The 14,951-nt window shown below is 49.8% G+C and overlaps 4 protein-coding genes across 4 annotated transcripts; 1 reads left to right on the top strand and 3 right to left on the bottom strand.

Annotated features, from left to right (window-relative positions):
• Window positions 1–116: 116 nt before the first annotated feature.
• CTRU02_200011 (wsc domain-containing protein) lies at window positions 117–1,677 on the bottom strand (the record flags this gene model as incomplete). Its single annotated transcript, XM_036723128.2, has 4 exons — window positions 117–762; window positions 814–897; window positions 953–1,288; window positions 1,349–1,677. 4 exons carry the CDS (start codon window positions 1,675–1,677, stop codon window positions 117–119), a joined length of 1,395 nt encoding a protein of 464 aa, XP_036584917.2.
• Window positions 1,678–7,129: 5,452 nt separating this feature from the next.
• On the bottom strand, window positions 7,130–8,984 carry CTRU02_200010 (UEV domain-containing protein; the record flags this gene model as incomplete). Its single annotated transcript, XM_070203621.1, has 4 exons — window positions 7,130–8,407; window positions 8,474–8,712; window positions 8,783–8,870; window positions 8,934–8,984. The coding sequence occupies 4 exons, from the start codon at window positions 8,982–8,984 to the stop codon at window positions 7,130–7,132; spliced, it is 1,656 nt and encodes a 551-aa protein (XP_070062203.1).
• A 1,887-nt stretch (window positions 8,985–10,871) lies between these two features.
• Window positions 10,872–12,377, top strand: CTRU02_200009 (Indoleamine 2,3-dioxygenase 2; the record flags this gene model as incomplete). Its single annotated transcript, XM_036723126.1, has 1 exon — window positions 10,872–12,377. One exon carries the CDS (start codon window positions 10,872–10,874, stop codon window positions 12,375–12,377), a length of 1,506 nt encoding a protein of 501 aa, XP_036584915.1.
• Window positions 12,378–13,055: 678 nt separating this feature from the next.
• CTRU02_200008 (glycoside hydrolase family 45 protein) lies at window positions 13,056–14,088 on the bottom strand (the record flags this gene model as incomplete). Its single annotated transcript, XM_070203620.1, has 4 exons — window positions 13,056–13,522; window positions 13,581–13,642; window positions 13,699–13,947; window positions 14,000–14,088. The coding sequence occupies 4 exons, from the start codon at window positions 14,086–14,088 to the stop codon at window positions 13,056–13,058; spliced, it is 867 nt and encodes a 288-aa protein (XP_070062202.1).
• Between the last annotated feature and the right edge of the window lie 863 nt (window positions 14,089–14,951).

The following is a 14,951-nucleotide window of genomic DNA, read 5'->3' as shown; positions in this document are numbered from 1 at the left end:
TCAACACAAGAGAAGAGCGAATGAGGCATGCTCATTGTATGAATTGCCGTATGCGGCATTGACTAAATTAACTTGTACAGTTACCACCCTAGCTGGGGCTAAGACCTGCCCGCCTCTTACATCAACGCCGCATTCTCGCAAGCCCCGTCACATTTTTGATAGAGTGAAAGCAGAGCATACCCACCACATATCTGTGTCGAGTTACCAGCACAGGGCATTTCGCAGCTACCAAGAACACCTTTCTTAGGCATTCGGTCCTCTGCTACTGTGTTACCGCACCAGCACTCCTTGGCATACTCCAGGCCGGCATATTGATACCCTTGATCACTGCAGTGCTTTATACAGAAGTCGACAGTCATGAAATCTCCTGACTTCCGGGGGCTTGGAAGTGTCCGACCTTGGCCGGATGGGTCCCGAGCGCAGCCAAGATATTTGAAGTTCTGCGTACTCGTCACATCTGTGAAGCCCCATTGGGGTTGCGAGATCTGCGTCGCTGCACCACAGTTGGCCTGCGGCTGGGCATTCTGCGGACCGGGTTGAACAGGGTTGCAGCCAGGTAGAGCGTCCAGTTCGCCAAAGACCGGCTCGTTGACCTTGACAGGAACCCGACAGCCTTTTCTTGTCTCGTCGTCGAAAAATTGGAAGACGGTGCATTTTTCCAGCGCACCACTGTTGTCTGTGCATTGTTTAATGGCGGTTTGCAGCACATCTATGTCCCATCCGTTGAGAAAGTCACCATGAAGTCCATATCCGGTTGGATCACTAGGGCCTATCAGCAAAGCTAGTTACCAACTGCAAGGGATCAATGATTACCCATTAGAAAGAACGAATGGTTGGCTGTCTCCATACCACCTGTCTTTGAAGTCATTGACTTGGAAGATAACTTCATAAAACAGACTATTTCAGAACATTAGCAGCTGTGGGATAACTGACTGGACGGTAAAGGCCATACGTTACGAATCTCTTGGGATGGGATGCCGGGCATTTGCCGGTGCTGACACCGCTGGGATAGGCCATGTGACTTCTATGATCTAGAGAGTCAACATTCACGCCATCCCAGCATGACGGAAACACAACTTGCACACGAAGGCCATCTGGACAGTTGCGATTTGGAAACTCGTTTGTTTGAGGGCCTCCATTGCCTAGGCAGACGTATGAAATGGCCCGCTGCTCAAGGCTGTTGTTGTTAAAGCTTCTCAACTTTGGGTCTCCAGCCAACATACGAAAGCCCTTGGGGAATGCAAGGAGGCCATTACTGTATTCTGGGTCCTTAGGATCCGACCGTAATCTAGTGGAGCAAGTGGTGAGTTTTTCCTCTTTCCATACTTGATACCGTTGCCGCACTTACAGATAATATATTAGCATACCCCCGGCCTGGGGGACGCTTGTGAATTTGCCGTCCTGCCCTCTGTAATAGAGATTTGGAATCCAGTAGTTGCTCAAGTCCGCAGTCACCTTGCATGTGGAGCAAGACGAGGCGCGAGCTTGTTCATAAGTCATGCTGAAATCGAAGCCGTTGCCACCCATGATGTTATGGACATGTCCGGATAGCGTTCCAGGGTTAACGATAGGGTCAGCCCGTTCTACGACCACGGGACGCGAACATGGTATCTTGAAGAAAGCGGCTGCATGGCCAGCCACCCACAGCCCAGAGAAAAGCCCTCTGGTAACTTTCATCATGTGCTATGGCCAAGGGCAGTCAGAATGGTAGGGCGGGATAGAGCGAGTAGCGACCTCGCGTAATATGCAAAGAGTGATACTAGCCCAAGGGGCCCAAACAGGTGAAAGAAGTAGGACGAGGACAAGACAGTAATGGAGTAGATGACCTGTGCGAATGTGGATGCTTTGGGGACAAGCGAAGTGGCAGGAGCTGCGAGTTTCTCCAGTGAAGTGGCGATGTCGATGATGGTCAGGCAGAAAGTACGTGGACATGATGAGGCCTTTTATCTCTAAACTCTCTCCCCTCAATGTTTTCATCGGTTGATATGAATTTCTATTAGGATCGCGGAGCATGCACGACCTCATGCGTAGGGCCCTGACCATAGCTACAGCGTAGTCAGTCCATTGTCCTGGCCTTGAGCCACAAGAGAACAAGGAAGCAGTGACACATGACGATTCGGTTCAACTTAGTCTGCAAGCGTTCCTAGGTTGGCTGAACAATTGGCGGTGCCCACGGCTTGGAAAGCTGGGCTGAGCGGCGGCGTTTTTCGGAGGCGGCTCCGGGAGACCGCACAATAGGAGGGCGGTCGCTAGTACAGCGGCCCATCATTATCACAACTTATCTCCGTTTCAGCCTCACGCCAATGGTATGACATACTTGTCTGTCAGCTGTATGTCTCTTCCCATAGCGCTGGTAACACAGAAGTACCCGAAGGACGGGAACTCGGGGTCTTGCAAGATCTGACGAATTTCCAGATCCTGCACGAAGAGCAAGAAACGCTATAATCGTTTTGGGCTGGTCCAGATGTCGAGACCAAGGACCAGACCTGGAATTCAGATAATTCCTGTCTTAGACACCAGTTTCATTTGGAGTTAAGAAGGGTCTATTTGACTCGGCATCATCCTCACCATGCAAGCATCCGTCATCCGTCAGGGTCTCGGTCGGCAGACACAATTACGTTTGAGAGCTGTCAACTTGATTTCGCCGGATTAGTTTTAGGGGGACAGTTTGACAGTCAAACGGAGAGCTGCCGGATTGTTCCTATGCCAAGGTAGTCAGTCATAGGCTAATCAGAAAGCAGATAAACAAAATATGAGTTGGTCACAAGGGCCATGGATAGGCGTATGCCCAGCATGTAAGGAAGGCTTTTTAGGTCTCGGTGAGACAGGTAGTGGACCAGGCCAGACGCTACAGTACCCGCCTGGCAGGTTAATTCTACGGTCTCGGTGAGTTGTCTCCTTGTCTCACTAAACTGATCAACCCAGACCTGTCACCTGTTCCCGGAAGAAAATAGGCAAAGGTCAGGATCGTTTTCGTACAGTTTGTTCCTTATCCCCGAGAGGATAAAAGAAAAAGAAGAAAAAGCTGGGCAGAAGGGAGGCTGGAAAAGAACACGAGTCTAGACTTTCTTTTCTTACCCCGTGGCCGTATTCCCGGCAATCATGCTACTAGCATCGCCATGGCATGCCACATGGTGCAAAGTATAGCTCCCGCGCCTTGGGGCCGACTTTACTGAGATAATAACAATCTATATATCAAGGAGTAACCTCACCCTCCGTGCCGGAAGTTGGAGGGAGCACTGGAAGCCTTGGCCACCGGTATGAGTGACGGCATGAGCGGGTCATGGTGGGGCCGCAACGGGTGCCGCCCATACGGTCCTTTCGAGGTGTATTTTAGGCCAACTAACTAGGGTCCTCGGTGCGAATTGGTATTGGACGGGTAAGACAAGATACCTCATTGCCTCATGGGCAGGGAGCCGACTTAACCTTCTTTATTCATTGTTACTTGTGCGCCTCGTCCGTCAGTATGACACCCGTTCTCACACAATGACGGACCAGGTTCAAGCCACATAATAAGAATGAGTATCATCAAAGTCAATTTTCAGTTCATGGAGGGCTGGGTTCTCATGAACTCTGTCGCTCTTCACGCTTGATGGCTTTCTTTACCGCTCCCTACGAATGACCGACCTATCGGGCGTTGAATAGGCTTGGCATGCTCTCTGACCCAGCTGCTGATCGCGCCGCGTAAAGTGTTTGCAACATCATCAGATAAGAAACCCTCATGGGTCACTAGTGCACGTACCTGGTTTTTCAATCTAGGGTCGCCTCCGACGACACCGACTCTTCTCGAGGAAATGAGCTCTGGCCGTATACTGCGTTTGGATACAAACCAAACCAAGAACATAGTCAGGGGCCGCATCTTCCGTAAACATCCATTACAAGTTCCGAGACCTTTGCAGGGCCTATATAAATACATGCACTCGGCTTTTGACTGGGACGTCATGTTCAGCCACGGGCTGACTGAGGCATAGAAAATTTACATTTAGTTGAGCAATCTGACTCAGCCTTTAATGATAAATATTTGCCGGGAATGAATCTTTTAGGCTGCATTCTCAAAGTAGCATTCGTGAGATTATCATGATGTAGCTCAGGCCGGGAACTTATTAAATCCTTGCTGACTGAGTAGCTCATGTCTAGTGTGAGTCGTGATCAGGTGACATCAATAGGCAATAACAAAAAATATATTATCTGATTATTTTAATGTTATATACCATATACCTCACCAGTATTCTCATGATACATGGTGACATGTCTTCCCTGCGGTAGCCGGGTTTGGCTGAGACACTTCACGTTTTGGACACACTACTTATCAGAATATTGTTTGTCGAAGCAATGCATAGCTTTGGTCTTGATGTAGTGAGGCGGCACAGATCGATATGATTTATACTTAGCAGTATCATTGCTAGACACTTAAACGCTGACTAGTGTGACCTACTTTTATTCTTATGCTCATTCGACCACTCTTGAACAAGGTGAAGCCAGGAACAGAATATACCTAGACCTCATCTACAAACTCTTCAGATTGCGGGGCTATATGGCGAAGCCGTAACTGCGGACGTTGAGGCTGTCAACACTACCGCCAGGTACACTTGTGCACATACATCAATTGCAGATCACAGGTTAGTCAGTACATGCTTTGACACTTTCAATGCTCATTATCAAAGAATCCGCGGCCAAGTTTGCCAAGGTTTGTCCACGAGCTGATCTAGTAGCAACTCTTGCCAACAGCATTATGTGCATGCAAGAATTTTGCAGGTTGGTTCACATCCACATAGATCAACGTCTATTCCAATTGGACAAGATGTTACTAACAGAGGACTTTCTTCGTAGCTTCAGCAGAAACCTAACGATAATCACCTTTGTTCATATGTCACTAGGCATATAGACCTAGACTTCCAGGAGCTCATTGCCAGGACGTTGTAAACCGTTGTTTACAGGGCTGACTTGCCGTGCTCACAACCCCTTACCGCCAAGCATACCTTCTTTGGCGTCGTGCAGTTGAAATTCATCTTGTTTGTCTTCTTCCCCGGTCGATATCGCCAAACACATGACATTGCCACTGTTAAAGCGGCCCATTTCATGGCTATAATCTATTTGATGGCAAGCCTATTCCATATTCAATTACCCCGTGGGTAATTCTCACCCAAATAACTGACAAGCGTGATCAAAACTCGATGGTAGTAGCTGGCTCTTCAATGATGATTTCTGGTGCGCATCCCTGGCGATTACATCTTTATGTCTGACTGGTAAGGCTGAACTAAGTGACCTGATTTCACTTTCTCTATCCGCTGTTGGCCTTGTGTGTATGGTATTTGGGTTGCACTTCAACCAGGAGACAAGCCTGTCTTCATTTTTCATACCTCTCGAATTCGGCAGTAATGCCAAACAGAGCCTCTATGTTGAAACGGACTCAAGCCGCCCCCATACTAAGATAAATGGCGAGACCTTGCCAAATCCATTTTTCTCTTGAGGCTCGGTCTGAATTGGATATGCACAGAGCCTCGGACAGGCGAGATTTGACAGATGAGCGCACTGAGGCCCAAAGTTCCAAGCCGCAGAAGTCGTGCTGAGGACGGTTTTTAACTGGTCAGAAGTCCCGAGCCAAAATATGTGTCGAAATCTACGTTGTCTAGGTTCGAGAAAACGGCGTATCTGATGTGCGTCGCACGGTGACTGACCGGAACCCAAGTGGGGGTCGTTGTTAGAGTCGGGGTCTTCCAGGTGTAGGGAAAATGAATCCTTATTTGTAGTAAGGTGTTTTTATTTTCTACAAACACATTCCCAGCATCTCGATTTCGAAAACGTAGACATGAAAACGAGCACGGTGAGCAGGCGAGGCAAATTGTTGAATTAGCATGGTCTTCATATAGAAAAAACCCCACAGGAGTCAGCGTAGAAACCATTCCCGGACGGACATGATGAGAGTGGCAGGGTTTCTCGATTTGGCTTGTACACATGGCACCTCTACAGGCGGCCAAGTAGAAGCAGAACATTGGCCATCGTAGCATGTATGTCGCGTTTTCCGTGGGCGTGGTTATGCATACCGGGGCTTTCTAGCACTGATTCAGTTCATCACCAAAGTAAGCCTAAACACGGTTTAGTCCTCATATAGGCTAAGCCTCGAACCGGCGGAGTTTAGACTGTTGACATAGATTCCCGCATGTTTCTTCCCATAACGACTATTCAACCACCGAAAACAGGTAAAACCAACTCTCTCCTTGCTAATAACTTTACTGTACCGGCACATTAGGTATGAAAGTGTGGCAGTCTTGGCATAATGCAGCCGGGCAATAGCAAGTTTCAGTAATGTACAAAACAGAATATTTGGCATTGGGCTGATTGGAAAGTGAAGAGTACCAACTGCAAGTACGTCAATGTATGAGTGTAAGCCGTGACTATAGCCATATGGCCCTAACCCAAGCGGATGGTAGCATGTAAAACATCCAACCCGCTTCCGCAGATTGGATGTGCGGGTTCCTGTAAGGAAATATGTGAGCCCTATCGCCGGTTACAAAGACGTCGATTTAGGGGGGCGAAAGAGGGCAGCTGACGTCGACGGCGTCAGCAGGGGTATCTTTTTGGGAATGTTGCCTCCAAGCGCCACGGGGCCAGTTTTCAAAACCATTTATTTCGAATGAGCCAGCATATTGGCCAAATGACGGCAAGTTACAACATGGTATTTTATTGGGTGACATAGAATGACCGATCTGGGACAAATGGCGCATGATAGAGCAAGACAACTTCGGTGGCGATAACTGGATGCAGGATGGGCCATCTTCAACCCTTTCTGTCGAATTGAGGGGACCGTCAGCTTCAACTTGAAACTGATGAGATACCTGTAATCGGGGCCGTGATTGCACATACTCTCTGAAGATAGCAATTTGGAACTGGCAAGTCACTTTTTGTGGCCATATCAGCTTATACCAATTCACAAAAGGGGGCGAGCATTGTGCAAGATTACATCAACTCCCGATATGATCGCAAAAGCACTATGCCGGTCACTCTACACTCCGTAAATCTCACAGCTAACGAGAAAATTGTCATTGTAGTCGTATAGAATTATCCATGCAATGCCTCCAGGAGCACATCGAGGCTACATTTGGACCGTGCGAACAGCAATTTGGCTGACCTACGCTGCAAGTCCCATTCCTTTTCCTATCTTGCGAACCAAGGCTTTTTTCAAATACCACTCTCTAGCTAAAGAGCGAGTAGTCTTGGCAAAGACAGCTGGTGATATTCGACCTCGCTCGACAGCCCGCCCCAAGACGAAGATTGTATCGCCAATGGCCTTCTCTTCGGCTACGAGGTTGTACAGTTGATTGGCCACAACCGTGGGCGCTACTAGAAGTTCGTCAATGTCCGGGGCAGTTTGACGGGAAGACCCTTCAATGACTGTATCTGCCTTCCGAAGAGCATCGACAAGGATGCTTGCGTTTGATTGAAGCAAGGCAGATGTTTGACTGAGGGTGCCCATTTCGGACTGCAAGGTTGAGAAGGCGGACAGCATGGCCGTGCGCTGCGCCTGCAGACCAGCCATGCTGGACTCGTTTTGTTGTCGACTCCGCTGGCGTAAGTTGTAAAGCGTTTGTGCTAGCTGATGTAGTAAAGCATCCTTTTCAGGGTTCGGAGGGATTGGTGGCGCGGGCATGGAAGACGGTGACGGGATACTAAGTGTGAGAGGCTCATCGAGTAGATCTGGGGGCGGGGCTGGCTTCGACGCTTGTTGAACATGTGGTGCTAGCTGTTGAGAATGTGATTGATGGTGTTGAAAGGGTGGCTGGTACTGTTCAGGAGCTTGCTGCCAACCAGAAGCACCATTATACTGCTGGGGAAGTCTTTGGGAAGGCGGGCTATATTGAAGTTCTACAAACGGCGTCGAGTGCGGAGGGGTAGCCTCGGGACGGACTTGTTGCAGTGGTTTTTGCCCAAATTCATCCGCGAGGCGTGGGGGCAGCGTTGACGACTTCTGTTGAGTGGCGGCAGTCGGGGGAAGAGGAGGAGCGGAGTCATAGCGGGAGTAGTTTTGGTCCTGAAATTGTGGTGGCTGCTGCAGGGAAGGGTCTCCACGAGAGCCTCCGCGGTTAATGCTCGGAGGCAATGGTGGGAGAGGGGGGCCACTTCTACCATCGGCAGGAAGAGGAGGAGGAGTTCGGTAGGATGGCTCCGTATTAGATGCCTTAGGCGGGGGAGGCGGAGGCCGAGACTGATCTACCGGCGTCTGGACTGACTGACGGCTGATCGCTCGAGGAACCAAATCGGGCGGTAGAGGAGGGACGGGTGGAGGTGTCTGGCCAGGAGGTTGCGTAGGGGTAGAAGGCTGTTGTTTTCCTTGTGGTCGGGCAACGACAGGTGGCTCTTTAGCAAAGACATCTCTCAAAATCGCTAGGAAGTCGAGTATGGTGGATTTCTAGAGCAAACATTGTCAATTAAACCCCAACCCAGAGAAGCAGAGGCGGACGAGCTGGATACATACATCCCAGAAAGCAGACCAGCCTACTAGGTACGGGTGATAGACCTGCCCTTGGGGATCTACATGCTGGCCAGGGCGGACCATCATGGATTCAGTGGGAGTGACGTAGACCAAAGGAGCCTCTCGGGGATAGGCATGAGGAACCCATACAGAGATGGGAAATCGGTAGGTTGTTCCTCTAAAGATTACGGGTATTGTACCGGAAAGATGGAGGAGAAGGGCAGACGCGCCATTATCAAATGCTTTAATAAGTATCAGCACTGGTTTTTCGAACAGAAAATAGCTGTTGAAGGGAGATAAGCAGTGGCGTACTATGAACATCGGTACGTGGAGATAGCGAGGGGTACTGGGCTAGGGCTTGCGCTACGTCGTTGTATGTGCGGTTCACATCGTGGTATTCCTGGCATCGATAATATGGTCAGCGATGAGGAGAAATCCCAGGGATTGCAAGGGGCCTATGTACACTTGTAAGGATGCTATAAAGCCAGTTCAGGACGTGTTGCTGGACAGGCATAGTGGTGCTGTAAAACGTTCGGGGGTTAAAGGGCTGAGGTCGAGGTAAGGATGGAAGAGGGATATGACGCCGCGGTCAAGTCACAGTTCTGAAGGGCAGTAGAAACATTTCGGGAACGCAGAGCTCGATGTGATGGGTGATAGTACGCCGGGGGGCAGGTGGTCGGGCGGCCGGTAGAGTCGGTCGGAGTCGGGAGCCGCAGGTGAGGTGGAGGGGCGATTGAGTGGTGGCCGTGGAGCGGATGATTGAGCTTGAGGAATCGGGAGGGGAATGACGCAGCTTGACTGGGGCAGGACGGAGCGGAAGGTGGGCGTGGGGTGCTGAGCTCAGTAGTGGGTCGGTAACTGACTTCGGAACGCATGGACCCCCATGATTTAGCGGGAGGAACTGAACGAACTACTACAGAAAGAAATATCCTAATCGTTATTAACGGCTCAAAACTCCTACTTTTGGGTTTCTTGTTTTCCCAGCTGAAATTGTTCCATAGATAGTGCCATGTTCCTACTCTTTCGATTTTACCATGTAAACCGATATACTTGGCCCTTACTATGCTTGGCTCTCTCCAAGACTATTATCTTTGCCTTTCAATTCTTAAGTGCGTGATTAGCAGTCAGCTTCACATTTATTTACTTGAGTTGTTTCAATCGAAGAACTGGCCCTGTGCGGTAACTCACAGTCATAAATAGTGAGGGCCATATTCGATAACAGTAACAGACAGCAAATGAAACTTACAAATCAGGTGATGGTAAGGGTGGATAAGCTCTTGAGTATTGCATATGACATTGGAAGGTTGGACATCAGAGGTACGTACATTATTGGGGCAGTAGGCATTTGGTATCAAGTTTCATTGATGATGTAGACGGAACACCCCGCTGAGCCGGCCGGCGTCGGAGGTCCAACCCACTTGCCATAATAAGTTGAGATACATCGTCTTGACAGATCTGAGGTGAAGGGCGGACTTGACAGGACAGCACTGCAGTTATCAGCCCATGCCATGCAAATATCGGCTGACGGGAACCCGGATAGCAAGCCATTACTCGCCACGACTTTTTCTTTGCCCCCCTTTGACTGACTGTACGAGTGCCTTTATCTTCTTTTCTTTTTCGGTTCTGAGTGGCTTGCCCTAGCATCCAGCTTCCCTCAAGGTCAGCATGCCATAGATTATACGATTGATTCCAAGCCTATTTCGACCGGCTTAATAACTATTATCCCACGCAAACCAGTGCCTTATGGAGAGCAACATGAGCCATTATCTTGGCCCGAAATATCCACAACGGTGTTGCCTTTTCGATTCCCAGACGTCTACATGGCGCCCGCAGCAAGCCTGTCAGATGTTCCCCGCTAATCCAAACATGTACCGCCCACGTTTCACCTCGTACACGCCAACCCCTCTTGAAGAATAACTCACCAAAAGTAAACCAAAAAAATTAGTGAAAAACTGGTCGTGCGCAAAACGACATAGTTCTTGCTAGTATTTGACTAACTTTACGGAGCAGTACGTACCGCATTGCCTCAAGTTCTTAGTACAAGGATTGGTTCAACGAAGACCCTGTAGCTTTTTTTTTTCCCTTCCATGTCCGATCCCACCGAAACAACGGGGGCCGTTGCGCATATTAATAAAGGCCTCTAGCGGCCAGTTCTTTTTGTTTCCTACATCCTCCGTTATCCAAGCCTTTCAATGCCACTCTGCCCAAGTCTCCCTAACTCTACCACAGTGTCCCTTTTGAATGCTCGCAACTGAAAGGATATTTCGCACGGCTGAGGAGTATTCCAGAGCCACCATCTGGATACTCCTTGCGTCAGACTTACCTTGTTGACAAACTATCTTTTACGTTTCATTAGTTTCGCCTCGGTTATCACCAGCAACCTGCGCTTAAAGCATTCACCATGCTTCCTCCTATTCCCGTCTTGTCCGATTATGGAATCTCGCCTAATCATGGATTTCTGCCCGACGTACTCCCGTTGACTCGACTTCCGGACCCCTACTATAATAAGTGGGAGGCAGTCGTCGCCAACCTTCAGGCACTGGTTCTCAGTCGTCGACTTCGCCCAGTTGTCGACCGCTTGCCAGTCCTCTCTACCATCGGTCTGGAACACGACGCAGAATGGCGGAGAGCCTACTCTCTGCTGTGCTTCATGGCACATGCCTACGTATGGGGCGGCGATGAACCGTGCGATCAGCTGCCGCCAGCCATCACTATTCCCCTCCTCGAGGTTTCTGGTCACTTGGAGCTGCCCCCGGTTGCCACCTACGCCGCTCTGTGTCTCTGGAACTTCAAGCCTCTTTTTGTTGATGAGGACATCGATAATCTTGAAAACCTCGCCACACTCAACACATTCACCGGTTCTCTCGATGAGTCATGGTTCTACCTCGTCTCCGTTGCCATCGAGGCACGCGGCGCTCCCATCATTCCACTCATGCTTACCGCAGTAGCTGCCGCTCGCCAAGGAGATGGCGCTACTGTGGCTCGTTGCCTGCGTACCTTTGCGGAGCGTTTGACCGACCTCACCAACATCTTGCAGCGTATGCACGAAAGTTGCGACCCAAACATATTTTACAACCGCATCCGCACCTTCCTTGCTGGTAGCAAGAATATGGCTGAAGCCGGCCTCCCCAACGGAGTCAATTATGATGACGGCTCTGGTAAGGAAGACTATCGCCAGTACAGTGGCGGTAGCAACGCTCAGAGCAGCTTGATTCAGTTTTTTGACATCATTCTTGGAGTCGACCACCGCCCGACTGGCGAAAAGCGTGATCCCTTTTCCGAATCGGAGCGTGAGTCTCGGGCTCCCATCCCAAGGCACAACTTTATCATGGAGATGCGCCGCTATATGCCTGGGCCTCATGCTCGTTTTCTTAAGGATGTCTCAGGCGTTGCCAATATCCGTGAGTTTGTAGAATCTCATAAGCAGGACAGGCAGCTATGCTTGGCGTACGATGCCTGCCTCGCCATGCTGAGTGCTTTTCGCGACAAACATATCACCATCGTCACTCGGTACATTATCTTGCCCTCACGAGAGGTACGCGCCCGTAGCAGGTCGAGAAGCCCCGAAGCCGCACGACAACGCATCAATTTGGCCACCGCCTCCCGCCAGCGCCAGTCAAATGCCCAGGGCAATAATTTGGACACCAACGGAAGTAACAAAAAGCTCAAGGGTACCGGCGGAACCGCTTTGATTCCCTTCTTGAAACAGGCGCGAGATGAAACAGGTGAACCAGCCATCGAGGAATGGACTCGCCGATTCATGAGTAGGGCAAACAAGTCGGAAGGCAAGGGAGACTTCTTCTTAGGCAAACCTGAGCTGCCTGCCCCCGGCGTTGAGGTCGGGGTCAGTGGCTTGGCTGGCACGTGGACGGTTGATGACGATGTTGGCGGTATATGTCACTATTGAAGTGGCCGTAAAGGTCAATTTCCTTTGCTACGTGGATGCATTGTTGGTGTGAAATCCAACCTGCTACCGTAGAGAGGGGATCATGTAGTGCCCGCTACAAATATTTGATTTAATAAAAAACTCAACCCCATGCTCGTTGGTGAACATATTGTGATGTAGGCTGCTACAATGCTATCTACTTCGTGTTTATTTTATTTTATTTTTTTATAAATATTCTGGCAATGTAAACTCATAGGGAGTTCCCTATGCAAAGGTGGTGAAGAATGCTGTTCATATTCCCGTGGGTTGACATTGCCAATAGAATGGGTTGAGTGAAACACACGCAGCTCCAATGGCACATCCCGATGGCGTAGGCCAGGCGTCAGCATTGCATTGAGCCCAAACAGGCACCGTTCCCCTAACTAACCCCGATGTTGTCGCAACACTAGTAGGTATTGACAGAGTAGAGCTTGACGGACTTGATGTTGGCGGAAGAGTGGTGAGAGCGCGGAAGCTTGTGCTCAGGGTGGGTGAGGGTCGTGGACTAGACAGAGACGGCAATGACGGCAATGACGACGAAACTGTCGGGTTAGTGCCTTGAGTGCACTGCCAGTAGTCTGAACAAAGGCCGTCAGTAATAAAATACGATTGAAAACACAACAAAAAGACATACAATCCGTAACATATCTACAGTAATAGTTAGAAGGGCACTGTTTCGTTGTCAGCCTCATACTCTTGCCAACAACATTTGTAGCAAACATGCCAGACCTTTTTCTGAGCATCCCATGTAATGCTATCGCACTGTTCATTCGGCCCGGCCGTTTCCGTTGACTCTGGGGGCTGCCAAGTTGTATTGGTTGGCATCTGAAAAGGAGGGAAGCTGTTGTCATCGGTTCGTCGACAGCCAGATCGGGCTACAAGCTCTGCCGGGCATTGAACTTGAGTGAAGGATAAATTTGGGTTGTCCGCGTTCATGAACCAGTCAAATCTCCATTGGCAACCTGTCTGGAGTTTGATAGGCAGGGCCGAGCATTCGCTGCGAACGGAAACACCGCCGTAGCGAGCACCAGGAAACTGGAACCCGAACTGACTGGTGCAGCCATCAAAGATCCCCAAACCACCACCCGGCATCATAATATCGAAGTGGTTGCTGCCCAAATCACCGCCTCATTGCGTCAATAGGGGCTATCAAGAAGTGACGAGCAAGCAGCATGGAGTTTATACCTGTATTGGTCGACTGCACCACCATGATTTTGCCTTTGTTCTTGCCCGAGGTAAACGTGATGCTGTCCTCTTGATGTGAGCTATGGGAATAGTTCTCTGCTAGGGAAATCGAGCTCACGCGTAGCAACCACAGCACCATGAGGCCTCAGTACCGCCGCTAATTGCTGTTGCTGCAAATCCAAATGAGACCAAGTCATTGATAGCCCAAGGTATCTGGTTGGTGCAAGTATAGGCTGAGCCTCCGCTCTCGCAGCCACTTTTAACGCTGGGGCTCAAGGGAGTGTCGTTCTTATCACAAGTGAGGGCAGGCTGGTTGACAGAGGCTTTCTCAGGCCAAGCACAAGATGGCTTGCAACAGTCCCAATACCTGTGTACGGAGTGAGTTCTAAAGAATTCATCATATGCTGACAACAACTGACCTAGTGGACTTTCCATTGCCCGATGCGGCCTGAGCCACTTGAGGCAATATGATAGCCGCGACAAGATCAGCTACAAGAACCGGCCGCATGGCAGCGACAGTAGAAGAACAAATGCACAAGTAAACTAGGGTATATGACAGTGGCTGCGCGGAGTGATGAGTGTACGCTGGGGTTTGCAAGCAGCCACGACGCAGCCTTGAGAGCAATCAGCTGGCTTATATGTACAATCCTTTAGAACGTCCAGCTGAGCACCACGATACCAACATCGACACACAAAAGGATTGTGACGGTATAGCATGACACTGCACGGCACGGCACCACAATCTTGAACATGTGGAATAGGAAAGACGGTAGCACCGCTCCGTGAAGTAAAGAAACCCCACTAATCAGACTGTGTGACCCGTGGCGTATGATAGACAGCACGATACTGCTCGAGTCACGCGTCGGTTGTTGTTCTCCAATCATCGGGCGACTCAAGAGAGCGCATCAGTCGAGGTAATTCGGCGCGAAAGCCCTTGAGTACGTGAGAACCAGCATAAGAGCCCGCAAAGCCTGGATCCAGTGTAGAACGGCTGGCCGCAAACATTTTTCACCGACATCCGTGCTACCGGAACCGCTGCCGAATTAATTCGACTTTTCAGTGTGGGTGTTGCAAGGTTTCGGTCGAGACTAAGAATATTTTCGGTCGTCCTAGCCATCGTTTGACCACTTGATCGTTGGAACCTTGTCGGCTTAGACAACCAGTACTCAGGTACCGCATAAAAGGCCCATAACGGGGACGGAGTGAACAACTTTATGATTCCGTAGTACTCAAAAGAGACAAGGTCTGATCTTGGCCGGAGGATGGCAATGCCGCAGCTTCCAGTTGTAGAAAGAAAGCGGCTGTATAAACAGTGGCTTACGACGAATCGTGTTTAGTTTCTAACTTTATGATTCCAAGTTTGTTAAACCT

Source organism: Colletotrichum truncatum, assembly GCF_014235925.2.
Source record: "Colletotrichum truncatum strain CMES1059 chromosome Unknown Contig_0001, whole genome shotgun sequence".
Taxonomy (NCBI): Eukaryota; Fungi; Ascomycota; class Sordariomycetes; order Glomerellales; family Glomerellaceae; genus Colletotrichum; species Colletotrichum truncatum.
The sequence above is the reverse complement of the archived record's forward strand: the minus strand, read 5'-3'. Positions and strand labels throughout refer to the sequence as shown.